The 20,597-nt window shown below is 40.6% G+C and overlaps 1 protein-coding gene across 2 annotated transcripts in view; it reads right to left on the bottom strand.

Moving 5' to 3' along the window:
* The window catches only part of LOC137185158 (MAM domain-containing glycosylphosphatidylinositol anchor protein 1), a 192,850-nt gene that overhangs the window by 47,941 nt on the left and 124,312 nt on the right, over positions 1-20,597 (bottom strand). For both annotated transcript variants that reach the window (XM_067593469.1, XM_067593460.1), the window contains exons 7-9: positions 9,472-9,741; positions 7,021-7,350; positions 3,844-4,143 (exon numbers count right to left, since the gene is read on the bottom strand). In XM_067593469.1, the coding sequence (XP_067449570.1) occupies positions 3,844-4,143; positions 7,021-7,350; positions 9,472-9,741 (900 nt within the window). The remainder of the gene's footprint in view (positions 1-3,843; positions 4,144-7,020; positions 7,351-9,471; positions 9,742-20,597) is intronic.

Here is a 20,597-nt window from a genome sequence, read left to right on the forward strand (position 1 = left end):
CCTTCCTATAGGTTTGGGAGATGCACTCACAAAGCCACCTATCAAAGTGTTTCTTGGATAGGGCTTCTCCAGCCACACCATCCCCATAGTACACGAACAGCTGCTCTGTGCGTCTGATGGGAGCTGTGCGTTCAACATAATATGCTAATGTATGAACTGGGCAAAGCAGGTGCAATTTCACCCCCCTGTCCGCCACATGGGGAGGGGGGTAAAATGCATCCAGCTGAATAACCCTCGACCTGAAAAAACTCTGTATGTTTTTCGGAACAAAGGAGGGATTTGGCCTGAGAGTAGCTCCATTGCGGTCACCATGAAGCAGCAAACAGCTAGGGTGAACCGACAGGGTGTTTAGCTCACACACTCTCTTAGCTGAGGTCAGAGCAAGCAGCAAAGCTGTCTTGAGTGACAATGCCTTCAGAGAGGAGCACTCAAGAGGCTCATAAGGATCCTTCACCAGAGCTTCGAGCATCAGAGGCAGTTCCCATTTTAAGGTAGAGGCACGCATCACCGGGCATTGTCTCCTGACCTCCTGCAAGAAACATTTTACAAGAGGGTGGCTAAAGACCAGTCTGTTTGCCAAAACGCTCGTGACAGGAAGAGACAGCTGCTGCATACACTTTATTAGTGGCATTAGTAGACGTGTGCAGTCATTAGAACTGACTGCACGCGTCAGGGGATCTAACCTTCTTTCCTTGCACCAGTGTTGGAATCCCAACCACTTTGCCCTATAACAGGTAATGGTGGATCCCGCCCTTGCCACTTGAATGGTCTTCATGACACATACAGACAGTAAAGCCTGTCCCTTGCAATAGCCAAGCCTGGAGGGGCTTGCCCATAATGGGCAGCGTGCCTATCGCCCCTGCCTCCTGGGACAGAGTCCCCCAAAACTGGGGGATTCTCCAGGGCTGGGCTGCCAGCATTTGAGTCATCTCTGCATACCATGGTGCTGAGTGGTGACCTGGAGCTATCAGTGGGCAAACTCTCCATTCGCTGAAAAGAAAGGGATGTTGGACAGCAGGCACACTGAGAGTAGTACCCATAGAGTCCAGTGGAGGGCAGAGCCTGTGTAAGATAGAACTGTTTTTCCACACTTTTGTTGGCTGTAGCGACAGCGATATCTCCTTGTTTATCAAGGATATCTCCTCTCTATATGCCAACTGGTCTCTTTATTTTTTCTTTTTTCCATCTTTTAAACCTCCCAATCACACATTGTTTCTCAGCATCTCACCATTCCCTCCTCCCTCTCTCCACCATCCCTAATGCTACATTCCTGTTTTAAGTTTTCTCTTAACCCTGTTTGTCTTTCTCTCAGTCTTGCTCATGTATCTGTCTCATCTCTCTGTTTCTCTCTATGTCCAGAGTGCGGTGGCCACCTGGTCCATTAATCAGACTTGGCCAGTGTGGACAGCAGAGCTCACACAGTGTTGCCCTTCCACCCTGCTGCATTAGCAAGCCCTGTAAATCCTTCTTCAAGAGAGGAGAGGAGAGGAGAGGAGAGGATAGGAAAGAAGAGGAGAGAAGAGAAGAGGAGAGAAGAGGAGAGGATTCATTTATATTTACTCCTTCATTTTGCTCTGAGTACATCTCCTTACACAACCAGAGTGGGAAACGGCTCTATACTGTCATACAGATGCATAGTCGATCCTGCTTTTAAGCACAGCAGGCAAAACATTTCATTACCTTTTTACTTCACCTTGGATTTAGTGAGAGATTTTTTTTTCAAAGTGTACTTTTAAATAAATTGTCACCTCAGGTTTGCTTACAGTAATTGGCAACAAATGCATGCAGCTACATTATCAGTGACTATGGTGCCTCACAACTGTGATACTGCTTACTGCATATTTAAATATTTGAAAAAAGTACAGTCCCAGGGCAAGAAATGCAATATAGTGCTTTTAGTCTAAAAGGAGCCTTAAAATACACTGTATGTCAACTTAAGATTTTTTTTGTCCAAGTAGGATACATTTTCTGCACCGAGATGCTTGATAAATGCAAGTATTTTTTTTTTCTTGTTTGTGAGCCATTAGGGGTTTATGAGTGTTTTACATGTACTGTTCTTGTTTTTGTGTTCTACTATTTTTCTAATATTTTGTTGTCACTGTTATCACTTCGATTTTAACTTGACCTTGTAGTCAGGGGCACACTGGGAGTGTTGAAAGGTTTAAATTGAATAATGAATTTTTGTTAACATAAATTTACTGAACTATCTAACCATTAATTCAATAATGTATGTTTTTATGCACAAAGTTAACACTGAGTTAATGATTAAACTCAGTCATAAATCTGGTTGTTATTAATTAAGTTGTTTTAACTGCTTGGATGAGTGCCAAAATAACTTTGAGACTTTCATTTTGGTCTCCTTAATTGTTCTGAATGAACTGATGGCTCAACCAATTACCCTCTGTAAGGATTTTTTTGAATTATTACATTAGATGTACCCTCTGGTTACAATATGTTACATGAATGACAGCACTGACACTCACAAATGGAGAACATCCGGTGTTATTATAAAGAGGGGGCAACAAGAGTTGACATCTCAGGGTGGCAGTTCTCAAAACCAGAAGTGCCATTCCTTGGTATCCATAGCCCCTTTTACACAGCCTGCTCAAGGCGGGAATGCTGTGCCTTTATTCCACCTCGCTGTTCTGTATAAAAGGTACGGACATTGAGTCGGGGGTCCAAGTTGCTGCGCCAGTACGCTGGCTACAGAGGTAGTCACAGAGCCGGATTGACTGTGTGTGTAAAAAGGACAGCCGGCACGGCGGGACAGGGAGGTGACACTTTTGTCTTACACGTCACTCCTCTGAATCCAGAACATTGGCATGCTATGTAAAAGCACACATGGGGGCAGCATTATGCTGGCTTCGTTTGGTTCAGTTTAAAAAAGAAAAGGCGGCTTAATGATGGATCTTTTTTATGGCTATAATGCGGGATCTCTGTATAAAAGAGCCTAGTGAGTACCGGCACAATTCAAGCATTGCAGAAGTATATAAAAGAGGGTAACCTCATGGGAAGGGAAAATGTATCAAAATTATGTGTTACTTTGGCAAGACAGATCCTATTCCTTTCTCAGAGTTCATCCTCTGGGAGTTTTATAATGATAGACCACTCTGTAGTGCTCACAGAGGGCTAGAGGAGGGGTAGAGGGGAAAGGATAGATATTAGGGAAAACAACCTTTAAGCAGTAGAGGTGTGTCCTTACTTCTTTTGACTCCCTCTTTACACTCTTTACATTACCATATATTTCCTTATCTGTCTTTAGGGTACATAGTTTTGAGCAAAGTGTGAAGATTATGACATTATTGAGGGCGGGGCAAAAAAGTGCTGGATCTTTAATATTACCATTGGAACAAAGAGTGACTTTTGGAGGCCATTTATAGCCTATGGAGGTCTATGCTAAGGTACCATTAGAAAGAACTTCACTTAAAAACTGAATGACTTTCACAGAGGGCTTTCAAAATTTCACTGAAAATGATGACTAATTTTCTACCATTACTACCATTCTACCTGCTATGATCTTAAATCTGTTTTGTATATTTCAATGTTTCAATTTGTTTTATTTTCATTTATAATGCTGCTGACATTACTACTATTATGACTGATTGCTGCTACTGTTGCCAAGGGATCATTGAAGTTTGACATTATCCTGTATTATTGCAGTAGTACTGTACTAAAATAATAGTATTTGAAAGTAACCGACTTTTTTTGGACTTTACACCAAACAGCAGTGGCAAGAGGTGGTACAGGTACTCTCAATGTGTAACTCCGACTTTCTGCTGCTTGATCTAAACAATAGTGATGTATGTTGTTGAGTCAAGTGAAAATAATCTGATCACCACTTACACTGCACGTTGAGTTGGACCTGTGCTTCACGGCGTTTGATGTTAAGGCCATTGTATGGAGCAGTCTGGCACCGGTATGCCCCCATCATGTCCCGACTCACATTCTTTAGCCTCAGACGGCCATCAGGTGTCTCCACTATGGACTTCCCTGATGGCATTAGTAGGTCCTTTTCTGTCCGTGACCAGAGTATGGGTGGACGTGGTTTCCCATCTGCCACCAAGCACACTAGGTCAGCACTGCCTCCCTCTCGCACGCTGACCACCTGACCTCCTGGTGGAACCGACAGCATTGGAGGAGAGACTGGAGGGAAGATAGATGGAGAAGAATAGTATAAAAAAAAAGGATTTAACTTAAACGTTAAGTTAATTTTTTTTGTACAATGTTACAATCTGCTGCAATAAATGAAAACAATCTTAATACAAAACTTGCAATACTATCTTAACAAAAAAGCTAACAGAAAATCTGATTTGATTTTCTATCTATATATATATTGCAGCTTGTAACTGCCCAATAAAAGCTACTGTGGATATGTGTAATGCCATTTCATGATAATAATGATAACAAAACATGAAAACAAGTAAGTGAAAAAATACAAGTAAGCTAAACCTTGATAAAAGTTTTCTGAGATAATCTGGTATCACTTTATCTTCCTAAGGTTAAGCGCAACCTTAACCTTAGAAACTCGTAAGGAGAAGTACAATGGAATGGGAAATAAGGGTATGTTAAAAAGTCAGAAGGTGGACATGAATTAAAAATTACAGATGGTGTGAACAGAGAAACTGGGTAACAGAGACAGACGGAGAATAAAAAGGTATGAAAGACACTGACATTTACAAGTCTAATTTTATTGGACAATAACACAGTTTCAATGCAATGAGGGAACATAAAAAAAGATTGCTGCTCAGCATTTAATGCTAACATTGTGGTTAACTACACATGAGAATTCACATGCACACACAAAGACACACGCAGACGCACACTTATACACCTCTAAAATATTCTCTAGGTAAAACCTGAGCAACAAGAGAATGAGGGGCAGACAGAGACAGGGAGAAAAGGAATAGGTATTGTCAGTGTGTGAGTGCATTTCCATCCCCCAGTTTAAGTGCATATTTTCAATTTGTGTATAAAAACCCTGAGTGCAAACCCCAGCAATTAGAAAAAAAGTTGAAATACTGAAAAGAACTATTATGCTTTGCTGAGGGGGAAAGTTTGGTGTATCGATAAAAAGAAAATGTGACAAAGTGCAATGGAAATAGACTTTGAGAATAAATCATGACATATTTGATATGTGTGGCTTAAACTTAAAGCTGTCGTTCTACCGCAGACACAAATAAAAAGCGGCAGATGAAAACATCAGATTTGTCTGGACTGATGAGGTGACTAACAATCCTTAAATTAATCCATAAAACAAACATTAAATGCCACATTTCGATCATATTTTCCACATGGTTTTACAATGGTTTAATGGCACTGGGCTGCAGAATAAATTCGACTGATTCTTCCTCCAATCTTGGTGAGCCAAACTCCTCATTTTGCATAACAGTGGTGGATGGAAACACGCATTCATTTGCCTTTTGACTATTTTCTTGAAATTTGGTTCAAGTTTGCACTACATTTGGAGAATAGTGGGAAATACTGTATGTCTAATGTGTATTGTATGCATTTACTCCAAGAGGAATATTAAGAGAGGAGATATTACTTTTTTAGGTGAAGACATATTTGCTTCTTTATCCAATAGCATCTGATCAACATCTACTCAATCAATCAATATCTACAGACGGGTGCCAAATTAAAGGAAAAACCAACATAAAGTGTTGTAGTAAGGTGTTGGGCCAACATGTGTCTCCAGAACAGCTTCAATGTGCCTTGGCAATGACTCTACAAGTCTCTACTGGAGGGATGAACACCATTCTTCCAAAAGATATTCCTTCATTTGGTGTTTTGATGCTGGTGGTGGGGAGCGCTGTCAAAGGCCATATTCAGACCAAATGAGACATATCGTTGCATGGCCGCAGGGCTGAGCGGAGGTGCAGGCGTGTTTGTGCTTAGTTTGTGCTCTCGCTATCACCACTCCCTCTCTTAATTCACTCTGTAGCTTGCTTGACCAAAGCTGCTCTCTCTCTCGCTCGCTGGTGCTCTCAGCTCTATCTCTCTCTCTTTTTCTCTCATTTTTTAAAAAATGAGTTGAGAGCCAACAGCAAAGTCTAACTTTACTTTTAATGTTATCAAATGAAAAGAAATGTCCTCCCCTCCTCCTGGTAATGTCTTTGTACTCCCTCCTGGCAGGGTTGTACAGCCCTGATCAGGCTGATCACCGGCTGTGATTGGCCACCGCAGTGTGACATCAGGTTGCGTTTCTCCAAAAGTTGACTCTGGATCAACTTTCTTGTCACTGGCTGTTACGCCGCCACTGCAGCCAAAATCCCCGCAGCCTAAACGCACTACCCCTAAATGAATGGGAGGACTTGTGTTTTCACTGTACCCATCTAAATATGGGTACAGTGAAAACTGTACCCTGGGCCTAACATGTCAGTCCAAAATCTCCCATAGGTGTTCGATTGGGTTGAGATCCGGTTACTGCAAAGGCCATAGCATATGATTCACGTCATTTACATACTCATCAAACCATTCAGTGACCCCTCGTACCCTATGGATTGGGGGCATTGTCATCCTGGAAAAAACCACTACCGTCAGGATGGAAATGTTTCATCATAGGATAAAGGTGATGACTCAGAACAACTTTGTATTGATTTGCAGTGACCCTTCCCTCTAAGGAGACATGTGGACCCAAACCATGCCAGAAAAATGCCCCCCAAAGCTTAACAGAGCCACCAGATCCCCTCACTGTAGGATCAAGCATTCAGGTCTCTACCAGTTTTTCCTTTAATTTGTCACTCATCTGTATATTTCCCACCACATACACACTTTTGAGTGATGCTACTGATCAGCATTTAAGTGCATGCATTGATTTACAGTCCTTTGGCACATTTGGCTTTGTGATCGCTTGTGGTCTGAATACAGATAAATGTACTGGCCCATCAAAGGGATTTTTTCTCTTCTGTCAGAGTGAGTTTGCTATTTCACTACAGCTGACAGACGCATAGAAAGTCATGGAAATTTGTCTCAGTCTGACAGTGATATCAAATAATAAAAAAAAGAAAAGGAAGATCTCACCACTGTTCTGAGAAATGTTGACGTCCACACGGAGGTCTGGCACCCTGCTGCCTGGGAAGTTAGCCACACAGCTGTAGGTAGCCAAGTCTCTAAACTTCATGTCCACAATCTCCAAGCTACTGGTGCCAGGTGCCATGTCTGGGTCACTGCGCAGCAAGATAAGGCTGTCTGAGTTGAAGACTGGTGCCCCGTTCTTGTACCAGGTGTAGTTGACTTTGTCCTGTGGGGTGGCATCGACGTGGCAGGACAGCTTGAGGTCCCGACCCATCTGGATGGTCTCGCTGTCCTTGTTGGAGTCTGGTGTAATTTGGAAGGTCAGGTTGCTCATCGCTGTGTGTGGTGGCAGTGGGGACAAGAAGAGAGAAGAAGGGGTTAAATAGATAGCACAGGGTGAGGAGTTGGCTGTGGTGAAGTCTTAAACCAGTGAATGGGGGAAGGATATTTTAAATGTCATGTCTTAGAAATGAGCAAAATTATTTTGTAAAGAAAAACACAATTTTGGGGGGATAATTACTACTCCTGACATACTGACACTTCATCTCAGTGATATTTATCTCTTACCTGCTGTGTAACCTTTGTTTGATTTTAAAATTCTACTTTGGAAGCAAATATTTATGTATGACATGCCAATAAAGTTTGTCAAAGTAAATAAAAATGTAAATTTGACAAAAGAGATGGAAAATAAGTTTAAGAATGAAATCAAAAAAGAATGAATTGATATAGTAATGCGGGTGAGGGATAAGGAGAGAGTAAAAAAGCAATTAAAAAGAAAAAAGTGGGTTGCGGAGGGGGAAGATCGTTAATACAGAATGGCAGATGAGTGTGGGACAAAGTGTGTGAGGCATACGGAGGAGGCAGCATGACAAAAAGAAACCAAAGGAAAAAGGAAATTGAAGAAGAAAGAAAGAGTGAGAGAGGAAGAAGCAAATTGTGAAGGAGGGAGAGAAAAAAAGGAGCCAGATACAGAATAAAATAACAGGGGGATAAGGAGGAGGGGGGAAACAAAATCAAGGACAAAGAGTAACTCTCACACTGTCACATTTAATTTTCAGTTTCAAAGGCTGCGTTTCCCCAACAGATTTCCATGTTGAATACAAAACAGCTCTCTGTTTCCCTACTTAGGGGAGAGACAGGCGGCGAGGAGGAGAGGAGAGCTTGATTTAAACTCCTTTCGAGCTTGTTAACAAGCGGCTTGGGTGGAGCCATGGATATGAAGCAGTGACCATATGGTTAACATGATCCTGCAACTTTACCTGGTTAGTGTGGAGTCAATGCTGTGAGTCTAATATGTGTGTGTGTGTGTGTGTGTGTGTGTGTGTGTGCATGATGTGGGAGTGTGTGGCTGTGTGTGTATCCATGTGTATGTGCAGCTGTGTCGCTTATGTACCTACAAACGTCTCTCTGCACCAACTGAATGTGTGTGTGTGTGTGTGCATGATGTGGGAGTGTGTGTGTGTATCCATGTGTATGTGCAGCTGTGTCACTTATGTACCTACGAATGTCTCTCTGCACTCACTGAACGTGTGTGTGTGTGTGTATGTGTGTCATCTGCCGTCTTGTCACCTGTGCTGGTGTGACGATGCGTTCAGGCCCATTAAGCTAACAGGAGAAACCCATCCAGCATACGCTCTCTACAGTGTTAACTAACAGAAGAGACTGCCGCTAATTGCTTCCACTCCAGTCTAACTAATTGGAGTGAATAAAGATGATTAAAGGGGCTAAAAATAGCCGGAGGGGAGGGAGAATGGAAGGATTCTGTTTTAACGGCAGGGGAATTAGAAAAAGAGCGATACTTAACCCGTCTATTCTGACATGATTCACATCAGCTCTCTGTAATGATCAAGGATCAACTGCTCGCGTGTCACACACCACACACACAAATCCACACAGGAAAACACTCTACAATAGCACAAATTACACATGACAGTCAACTCATAAAACTGACAAGAAATAGTCTTTTTTCATTTTCAGTGAGGAAAATAATTTATGCTTCGAGCGTTCGATTGAAATAGGCTTGGACTGAGGAGATGTAAATGAAAAATACAGTATGTTTCAACTAATGTATTACAGAATAATGGATGTTTAGCAATTGTTAACATTTATTTCCTTTTTCAAAATAATGATAGTAAAAAATCTCATGACTTTAGTGACAAATTTCTGTTGAGCTACTGTTTTCCAGAAAGAAAAAAAGAACAGTAAGAAAAAAACATATGAAATGACTGCAAAATAAATAAATAAACCATTGCACACACCATGTCCAGCTCCAAAACTATTAAGTAAGGACCTTAATTTTTTTGCCAGATGAACACAGCATAAATTATGTCAAGTTTGGACCAAGCATTTTGCACCCAAACCAGCAATAAGATACAAATACACACACCTATATGCTATCAACCTCAAAATCTCCCATCTTCTGTTATGTTGCAACAAACATACGCAAGTATTACTTACTCCTGACAACGAGATTGACGTTCTTGCGAGCAGGGTTGCCCACATTATTGACCGCCGTGCAGTTGTAGAAACCTGCATCCACCGGTGTGACGGCCCTCAGGTTGAGAGTGGCCCCGCGAACTTGGGCGCTGAGGGGAAGGGGGCCTGGGTATCGCGACCACATCACTGTGGGCGGGGGAAAACCTGCGGTCACCTCACAGGTTATGAGCACATCCTGCCCAGGATCCACCACCACTGTGTCGTTGACTGACAACCGGATCATTGGAGGAGCTAGAGAGAGATGCAGGGGAAGAAGAGAGAAGAGAGGGTTTGCAAATCACTTTCTCTGTTTACATGGAACAGAACTCAGTTGTTTTTCTTGAATACACAATGCTTTGCAGTTGTTTTACAGGACAGGAGGTTACAGCTGTTGAAATCTACATGTAATAAAGTCTTGATGTTTCCCAGTGAGGTTGCATGATGGTCACATGATTTTGCACAGTGGTGACATTACTTAAAAGTGAGAATGGCAATATGTGTAATGATAATGTGTGTGCGTGTGTCTCTGTGTGTGTTTTAATACCTCTAAATGTGCATATAAAAGTGTGTGCATGAATACATAGTCCTACAAAGGAAACACACTTTTCGCACTAACTCATTGAATATGAGAGTCTGTACTTCACTAGAAAATGTTATAAAAGTACCACAGCTACTGGTTTTCTATTTTATCGGCAAGTTAAATGGATTTACATTAATGGAAAGTAAAAAGGAGGGAGATTTTGGTACTTGAAGACCGGCAACACACTGGTATATATAAATGCATCTTGAGCAACAATGAACTCCTAAATATTCAGAACTACTTATGGATATTTCAGTTGAGATTGAGAATCAGTTGTCTGTGGAGGGTCACCACTTCAGTGTGTAAACCCCAAGACACCCAGGCAACCTAACCTCCAACCAAATCAGAGCACAGCAGACGTTTATAATTTTGTTCTGACTGCAAATATGATGTGTGTAAATATGTGCCTGGGTGTATTTGTTTCTCACTGAGTGTCTGTGTGTGTGTGTGTGTGTGTGTAATGTATGTGTGTGCCTGTGAACCATTGTGCATTCATGTGAGGGTGTTTTCATTTTCAGCCTTTTCTGAGTACACGCTAGTCACTAAACCAAAGGTAATTCATGTCCTTGTTTTCCGGCTCTCATCGCCTATATCTTCCCCAAGCCACTGTGTCCATTTCCTATGACTGACCTAACAGGAAAAGTACAGGATGACCCAAAATGCAACTGCAGATGGGAAAAAAGCACTGTTGCCAGACAGAGATTGATTGGACCCCAACAGTTTCAAAATACAGAAAAGTGTAATGGAGAACAACCTGTTCTTTATCTTGGAGAGAACATGGGTGGAAGAATATTATAAGATTTTTTAGAACACCAGCACAGTCAAAGTATCACGATACAAAGTGCTGGAGATTGTGTGGAGCTGAGAAAGCTGACCACTTCCATGTGTTCTGGAGTTGTCCCTCCATCCGCACCTACTGGCAGGAGCTTAAAAAGTGTATGGATAAAGTATTAAAGGTAAATCTTCCACTTACATTTGAGGTGTTATACTTGGGGATATTGGGCATAGATTTAACAAGATTTGGGGACAAATATATTTACAGAATAATGCTGATTGCAAGTAAAAAAGCGATTACCAGAAAGTGGTTGAAGAATGAGGTACCTAAGGTCGAGGACTGGGTTGAGGTTATGCACAATATATATGGGATGGAAAAGTTAACTTTCTCTGTGAGACTGGAGAGGGACAGATTCGAAAGAATTTGGGAAAATTGGATAGAGTACATAAAACCAACTAGATCAGACTTTATTTGAGATGTACATCATAGGAACTAAGACCCCTAGTTCATATTTCATAGCTACAGATGTTGAAAGGTTCTGTTTTCTTTTATGGTTCGTTTGTTTTTTTGTTTTTTTGTTTTTTAAATTTTATTCTATTTCACAATATATGCATAATCGATCACATGGTAGAACTCTGTTAATTCAACTGGCTATGAGGTATGGAAGATTGTGAATAACTGTTGTGCTTTGAACATGTGTATATGTATCCATGTATGGATATATAGCCAGAGGTATATGAATAATATATTCTATATTTTATTTTATTTTACTTTTTCTCTTGATAGGTATGAGTAGGCACAGTTGTTCTCTATCTGGATCCAAAGTAAAAAACTAAGGAAGACTGTTATGTTTAAATGAATAATATTATAATATTAGGAATGGAGAAAAGAATACGACATTGTGTACCAGTTGTAAGCAGAATGTATGTGAAAACGGCAAATAAAAAGAAAATTTAAAAAAAAAAAAAATAAAAAAAAACAAAATACAGAAAAGTGTATAGCAGTGTGAGCGAGGGAGAACACACACACGGTACCAAAAACTGACATGGATGGAGAGAATAAAAGAAAGAGGTGAAGCAGCAAAGGGGAAAAGGGCACAAAGAGAAAAAGATATTAATGATCTAAGAGGAGGTTCAGAGGGAGGGAAAAAAGAAACACACCCACATTGACAGTAAAACCAGCATGTACACACACACAATGATGACTCATAGGCTCATACAGTGTGTAATGTATACACAATTACCGAATGGAAGGTGAAAATGAAATGCTGAGATTATTTTCATAGTTGGATACTCATAAAGCAAAAGATCTAAAAATATAAAAGTAATCACTCAGGAAACAACAGCTAATATATCAGTCAGTTAGGCTGATGTTGTCACAAGCCTTAACTGTCTGTGTAAACATTTTTATTTTTCATTTTGTTAATGAAATATGGTGCACAGATTCCATTCTAAGCTTGTATCTTCATCTGATATGGTCTGTTCAGTGTTAAAGAGTCTGTATATTATGTTATTCCCTTTGCCATCAATCCAGTACCTGCAATTAATGCAAGCATTATCTATCAGTGCCTGCCTAAGGTGTTTGATGCCAGATGGACATCTGTCATGGCCATGCGTATGGCTAGCGATGTAGCAGTAGAGCAAGAAACAATTGGCTACAAATCCAATTAAACCAGCACCTTTATCACTGTGAGGCTAGCAATGTATCAGTAGAGTGAGAAACACTCGGCTACAAATCCAATTAAACCAGCATCTATATTGCCGTAAGGTTAGTGATGTAGCAGTAGAGCAAGAAACACTCAGTTACAAATCCAGACTCTGACACCCTGGTAGGTGTAAATGCATGTAATTACTGTAACAGCGTTAAGTCAGTAGTCAAGGAGCAAAACAAAACACCCTCTGCTACAGTTCTTCAACCGTCGACACAGCTGTCGTGACAGGTGGAAACACCTCAGTGAGACTGGTTGGTTAAGTATGAAACCCACAAACTAATACAGCACATGAAAGCAATTTACCCACAATGAGTGGAGGCGCTAAGCGGGTAAGTTAGCAATGCACGTCCACCAGGGAAATGAGTTGGCTACTTAGCTGGAAAAGTCCAATGCTTTGTGGTTGGACTTTTTGGTAAAATTCGCGGCAGGGATGAGCACCAGCTATGTGGCTTCTGGAGGATAGAATCGCAGCACCAACCGATAGGTTACGAGGCTACTGGCATAGGTGGTGAAGCACTGACACTGGATAATGACAATACACAGGACCTGTGCGTTTAGGCGAGAAGATAAAAGGAGATGACTGCTGGGTGCCAGGCCCCTTTTTCAGGTTGCTTGCATCACCCAAGTCACATGTGTGACTTTGTTGGTATTATGTCTCAACCTCTTGCGCATGCACGTGATGCATCTTCAGGTATTTCATACCGCCTCTGGTGGTCATCCAGAATTCATGGAACCTTACTTACATTCGTAACTCTTGATTACTTTGCCAGTTTAAGTCTGGCTGAGCTCAGTTACATGAATTTTCAACAGAACCTAGCAATATTCTTGGTTTGTGAGTCAAGTAGCCGCTTGGAATTGTGGCTTATGCAAAACAACCAATGACCAATAGTTATTCAGAGAAACCACTGAACAACCAATGGTTACTCTGGCCCTAATTGTTCTAGCAAATAAAAGTGTTCGGTTAAAAACCTACATTAAGGTCTCCTATTGCACTGTGTTTATTGCTCATCAAAGACCTGGCTTCCCTATAGCCTAATGATCATGACAACCCAATGTGTAGCTACATTTTACAGTTCAATGTAAATGTGAGGACTTTTTGAAGCATTTAAAATCCTTTAAAACATAGGTGGCAATCCTATCTGCAACATCTTGCAAAAGGTTTTTGCATATCTTGCCACAGGGCATAAATGAGGTGACAGGAGTGTGACATTGTGAGAAATGAGCTTGTGGCCAAAATGTCACTTGTTTCAATCCCTCGAGTGGCTGCAAAATTCTTTTTGGTGAGGAGAAACAGACAGGTTTCCACTCTCATCAACTACAGTGAAAACACCCTGGGGCACAGCAGCAAGGCCCCAGTTTCTCCGCTGGAACTGGTTCACTAGTCATGAGTTACTAATCTGTGGTTGTACTGTAGAGCTCTGTGGTGTGAATTTGTGCATGTGTGCGTAACTCTACCTGTAACGATTTGGCCAAGTTGTAGCGGCAAAAAAAGAAGAAAACTGTATTTAGTTTGAAATGTGCTCACTCAACCTGCCTCTTTGAATTATGTATGTATTTTTTTCATTAAGCTGCCATGACACAAGGGAAATTTGTTTTTATATTCCTAAAACAACACTGTAAGACATCATGCAGCAACTGATAACTCTGTATTGTGTATTGTGTCACATTTCTCTGTTATGGAAATGTTTCCAGGGTGTTTTTGGTTTTAGAATAAATCTTGGCAACTGAACTGGTTGCACAATTTTCTCCCAATTATTGCATATATTAATTTATTATACAATATGCTTCTTATTTAGAAAATATCCCTCTTCTGGCACAAAAACTAAACAAGACAGACCAAAAAACACATAAACAGCAAAAAAGGAGCTACAGGGGTAAACACTTTTTTTATTTGCCAATTCAATGGATGAAGAAAGATGAAAGAGTCATACACTGTTTAATAGGTTTAGATGCTTGAAGAAAATAAACAAATCCAACCTCAGAGACGGAAACAAGGTGAACCTACAGTAACCTCAGTTAAGAATTATCGGCAGCAACATGTGCCGTCTGTCATCTGGACCAGTTACCTCCATCTACCATTAGCAATTCTTCTGATATGGTGCCTAGGAAAATAAAGGCGTCTTGATAATATTGTACACTGACTCTTGAGGTGGAAAATTCAAAGTGGGCCTGTGACAGTGTTAATTCAAGTTGTCAGTTTTGTTTCATAGATAATTATGTCACTTTTATTCAATGCGATACTGTTTGAGTGTTGATTTATGAATGTTATGAATGTATTATACATTTAGTTGTTTTCATATTAGCTGTAAAATGTCAATTGTGATCAGGCTGAATAAACGTCCAAAAAGTGTTAAAGTCTGTGTACAGGAAAATCAGAGATTTCTTCTGAAACATATTATACACATTAGAAAGTAATTGCTGAAAACATGAAAAGACTGTGCAGTACTGAATTGTTGAGTTAGACTGTTAAACTACTGACCAATTCTGTTTTCAGGATTTGCTGCACCATGACGCAGAGGGGTGACTAGCATGACCCCGACTCCCACCCCCCAACACTATATAAGAACTAGAGCACCTTTGCATTGGCTGGGTGTTTAGTCTGTTGTTTGCTAGTGGCAGCATGCAATACTTTCATTGTGAGCTTAGCATTAGCATCCTGATGTATGCTGCAGTCACACCAGTAGATGTAAACTCTCTGGGCAGATAGAAAGGTCTACACTTAACTATGAGATAGGTTAACAGAGCAGTGCCTCTCAATAATGGCATTGTCCGTGCACCAAGCTTTGTTAACATAAAATCCCCTACGCCCCGCTGGTATTACTGGAGTCATGAGCTGTTGTCTTTAGCTGTGCCCTGAGGATGTAGCAGGCTGGTAGCTCAATGGCGTTATCAGGATACCACTGTTAAACCATAATTCTTTTATGGGTGATGATCCACAGTCGCAGTTCACCAGAGACTGTACATTGGCGAGGAAAATGCTGGGTAGAGATAGCCGATGAGGAGTTAGCCTTAGCTTAGCTGTTAGCGCTCCTCTCTTCTCTTAATTGCTTATGCTCTCTCCTGGCTGCCAGAGCCGGGCTGATAGACACTCATCTCATAGTATTAGCTGTTAATGGTGAATGGGGCCTTTTTTGGTCTACAGTAGTGCTCAAGGAGTTATTTAAAACCTAGAGGAATCATCCATTGATGGGTAGGGTCGGTGTTAAAGCTCTGGTCCATTGAGAGAATATATCCATCATGTCCCGCTGCCAGTGTGGCTCTGCCTCTCTGTCCAGTCTCACCCTTGCTGTCTCGGGCTGTGTTGCAGATGCTACTCCGGTGCCTTCACCATCACTACAGACGTACTCCTGTGGCTGCTAACGTTACACCCAGCCCCTCGCTAGCGCTTTTCAAAGAAGCGAGCAACATTGACACACACGCATATTTACATACAGAATAGGTGCTGAATTAAACAGTGGCTCCTACTTACTTTGCTTTTGAAATATCATCCATGTTGCTTATCTTACACCTACAAACAAGGCCTATTTTTAATTGTATATTTTTTCAAGGGAGTTCAGAGGTTCAGACAATGTTCAATTGGGGGCACAGTTTCAATGCCTTCAGCGCATTTCAGGGCTCAGAATACAGCTTGTTTTTCCATGATTTTGAGACCTAATTTATATACTGGGTGATTTTTTTAATCAGTCAAATTTGGCTGGGTGGTTTTTCTGTGGTGTGAAAACTCAAGACATTTAATCCTCACACTAAAGTTGCTTAGTGGCCAACAGATCAGACTGTAGATGTACAGTACTGGGCAGCTTCCACGTGTGACTATGTGTTACTGAAAAACATGGCGAACAATTTGTGCTCAGTGAACCTACCTCAGATTAATACAATATTTTAAAAGATCTTTTTGTGTCATGCATTAGTTATGTCTTATTAAAGCATGTATTTGTACCTTTATTACAAAGTTTTATTTTCATTTTTCAAACAAAAAAAATGTTTACCTTGAAACATATTGAGCTGTTGAACATTCTGGGGATGCATTTTAAGGTTTCAATGGTTATTTTTCAGCATTTTGAAGGAGTATACTCCCAACTGGGTCCTTTAAATGGGCTCTAGAGGACAAGGAGGAGGAGAATCCAGGCTTTTATCAACCTGAGAGAGAGTTAATCCTCAGTGAGAGGCTGACTCCACAGAGTACAGGAAGCAATTCATTCCTCTAATAGACTTTACGCAGTACATCCTCTCATCTAATCTCTTTTTTAACAGATTGCAATCGCCGTAATGAAAGAGGTGCACAGAGGCTCAGCAAACTAGTTTACAGATGCATGTTTCCACTAATACAAGAACGCGCACAAAGCCGTGCACACACGCAGACATGCTCGTATTCTCTTAAATGGGTGACAAAAATGTGCATGCAAAAACACACACACTAATGGGATATCTCTTTAGCTAACTTCACTGGTGATGGTTCTCAAGCTGACAAGAAATTTCACTGGTGTAACAACTGCAATCAGCACATAAATAGCACTGTCCACTCCCATTGTATCAAATCACAACACTGGGAGACTAAACCCCTGTGGGCCTGAAGAGCTTTCTAAGTATTAAACTAGCCTCCATGGAAACTGTTTTGCTTGGTAATTTGCCTTTTTGTTAAATACAGTTACAATTAAATAAAGTATGGAGGTAATTGGGAATAAATTGTGGCACAGGACTGGATGTTGTCTTAACTTATTATATTGTTAGTTTTCAGACCTGATAAATCAAAAAGAGTCTACATGCTGCTCATGTGGAGTGATTATTATATTTGAAAGCCATGCAAGTCAGGTAGATTGGAGATTGACTATAGGTTGATGTTAGTATGTGTCTATTTGTTTTAGCCTTGTGATGGACCTGTTAAAGGTCTCTCCCTGCTCTCTGCCTAATCTGTATGCTAAAGTAATCAATCCCCCCCATGGCCCTACAAGAATAAAGTCATGGAGAAAAAAATAAATTATTTTGTGGGGTCAATTTAATAATTCAGACTCTCTATTTAATAATTTGTGCACGCAAATTACTTAATTTATGCTCTCAATCTGAAATCCTATTTTGCCTCCTTCCTGCAAATAGAGGGTACCAAACACCTTTGGCTTGTTACATTCAGTTTGAAGAAGAATAAGAGGATGAAGAAGACATTTATCACTTCTGGCGAGGGACACTGACTTTCAGGTGTCCCATGACTCTGTCTCACACTCTCAAGCTGCCCAATCAAATCCCATGTCACATAGGAGGAAGCACACTAAAAAGACGCACCTGTGGGAATGGTTTCCTTAAAAATGTCTTTCTTCACAAGGTCAAGTGCATAGACTCTCAGATCCAATTATCCTCCTAGTTTTGTCTCCATTACACACTCCGTCACGTGAACGCTCACCACATGCTTTATATTCTATTTTATAAATTTCTGCATGCTGTTGAATGGCTGTAGCACTAATTTTCCCAACAAATAATAATTTAATAAATAAACGACTAAACAAACAAATATGTAATTCCAAGAACAAGAAAGGTTTAAATTACGGTGAAGAGAAAGTCTAGGGGGAAAAAAAGAGGGAACACAAAAAATGAAGCAAGGGGTGGAGGAACTGAGGATTTGAGAATTATAGCTTCAATTTCCTGGGGATGCGTGGGTGATGGTAACGGTGGGATCAGCCAGCGCTCTTCCTAAAGTAATGGGATTTATGTGCAGCACAGCGGTTTACAACCAGGTAACAAATGCCTCCCTCTTCCACGCTTATACTTTTTTCACTCTCTCACTCCTTTTTCTCTCTGTCAGTTTGTTACCGCTGTATCTTTAATGTCTGTCTTTTTCCCTTCTCCTGTCTCTGTCACTATACCTGGTTCTCATTATACCCTCTTTCTGCATTTTTTTTTCTTCACTGAATTTTCTCTCTGTGGCTTCCTCTCTCACTATTATGCTGTGTTATCTGTGTCAGACTTAATTCATCCTTGAGGTAAGGGCAGAGGGGTTATTAGGGGTAATCACCTACAAATATAGTGTAGATGGAGATGTATGAGGCAGCAACAGCATAATGATCTGTGCTGTAGGCTAGTTTGTGTTTTGTGCCAATAGTAGTTGTCACCGATACAATGTCAGTCAAAAAAACCTGAAGGGATGGCAGGTTGGCCTAGAGGTCAGGAGGCCGACTAAAAACCAGAAAGTTGCTGTTCAATGGTTTGATCCTCTGTGCCAACAGGAGGAAATGTTCCAGGTGTAATTCGGAAAATGGAGGCTTGGTGGGATTACCTTTATAGTGGCCACAGCACAGACATAATACCCTGAAGTAAGACGAGGAGATGAACCCCAAAGTATTTCAAGGGCACTGCACTGGGCCCAGCCCAATACTCTGGCAATGACTATGCTATGTGTTAATTTAGCAACAATATGTAGTTTATGTTCAACTGGCCTGAGAATATAGACAATTAAAGACACCAATCTGATGTTAATTTCACCCTGAAATAAAAGCCAAAACATGTACTTTTCTATTCATCATTTTTCAACAGTGATTTGTAACGGTTTTGGAAGGCACGGACAAATGATGTTGTCCTGCCTGTAGGGGTGTAAAAAAACGCTCCTATCTGTCATTCTGGAGTGCATGAACTAGCAGCCTATTTTGTCATTTAATTTGGAGGACTTGTTGGTTTATATGAATATTAGTTGTTGTTTTTTTAAGATTTACCAAGATTTTTGGCATTTTGCCTTTATTTGAGAATCAGTGTTGAAAGACAGGAAACAGGGGAAGAGAGAGGACTATCATATGCAACAAGGGTCCCCCGGCCGGGAATCGGACCGTGGATGTTTCAGTTTTATGGTATGCGCCTTAACCATTACTCAAAACTCAATGGCTGGCATGCAACGACATGCTACAAAGACAGAGCTTGTGTAGAAGGTAAAAAACCTCGCCTAAGTGATGCATCACGTCCATGCCTGGTGTATTTCAGTTGTTAGGCCAACAGAGCGCCCCATGAATAGTAGTTTATGTGCATATCACCCACTTTAATTTAAAAGGACAAGCAATTGCAGTATTGTCGCTAAAAACTTACTACATCAGGATGAAAGCAACTACTGCTTGATTTAGAATTTTCTTTTTAGTGTCCAGGTACACAAATACAATAGTTTTGATAGCTAAATACAATGTTAGTTGTGAGTTTGAACAGGTTCACATAGTTAATCTGAAGCTAAAACAGGACTTCATTCAGATTTTAAAGATGCAGGTTGTGACCTGAATGTTGCCAATTTTCAGTAAATCCAAAAACGTGTTTGGAAAATGTGGTCCAGTGAAACAACTGTTGTAAACGTGTGTAATTCTGTGAATCAGAGCACTGATGAAAAGAAGCTGCATGCTCACTCAAATGTCCTTGGATAATTATTGCAATATATTTTAAGACAGGAAAGGTCAAACCCAGAGGGCACAGAACTGAAATTCTGAGATTCTTACAGCTCCTTCCAATGACTTCACAAAAAATGATCAAAGCAGCCTTACAAGCAAATTGATTCTTGCCAGTGGTGTGGCTGAAATCCAGTCCAGTCAGGGGATCAGGGAGGGGATATACGAACTGCTGAAGAAATGCCTGAGAAATTCAGGAAATGAACAGTGTAGTAATTCCTGTGTGAGGCCTTTAACCTATAACCGTAGAGCCAAAACACATACATTCTCTTGGTTAAATAACTACTTGTAATTGTGTATAGAAATAAATTCAGCAAAGTTTTGTAATGGATAAACAGTTGGCAGTTTCAAAGCTTTACAGCTAGAAGGTATGGGTCTATTTCTCTGTCGCTCTCTTTTCACTCTTTCAGATTATCTCTCTTTCACAGAACCACTTTCATACAAGGATTATAACCTTACATAAAACTGACTGCACAGATGCCATACAATGTCCTACCACAGATGTTTTACAGTACTAAGGATTATTGTAGATTGCCCATTGATCCTCAACTTTTCAAGGGGGAATTCATACGCAATAGGATTTGCCACCTATTGATCTAATCATATACAGTATATTACACACTTGTACAAGTGTCCTGC

This window comes from Thunnus thynnus, chromosome 1 (genome assembly GCF_963924715.1).
Source record: "Thunnus thynnus chromosome 1, fThuThy2.1, whole genome shotgun sequence".
Lineage (NCBI taxonomy): Eukaryota > Metazoa > Chordata > Actinopteri > Scombriformes > Scombridae > Thunnus > Thunnus thynnus.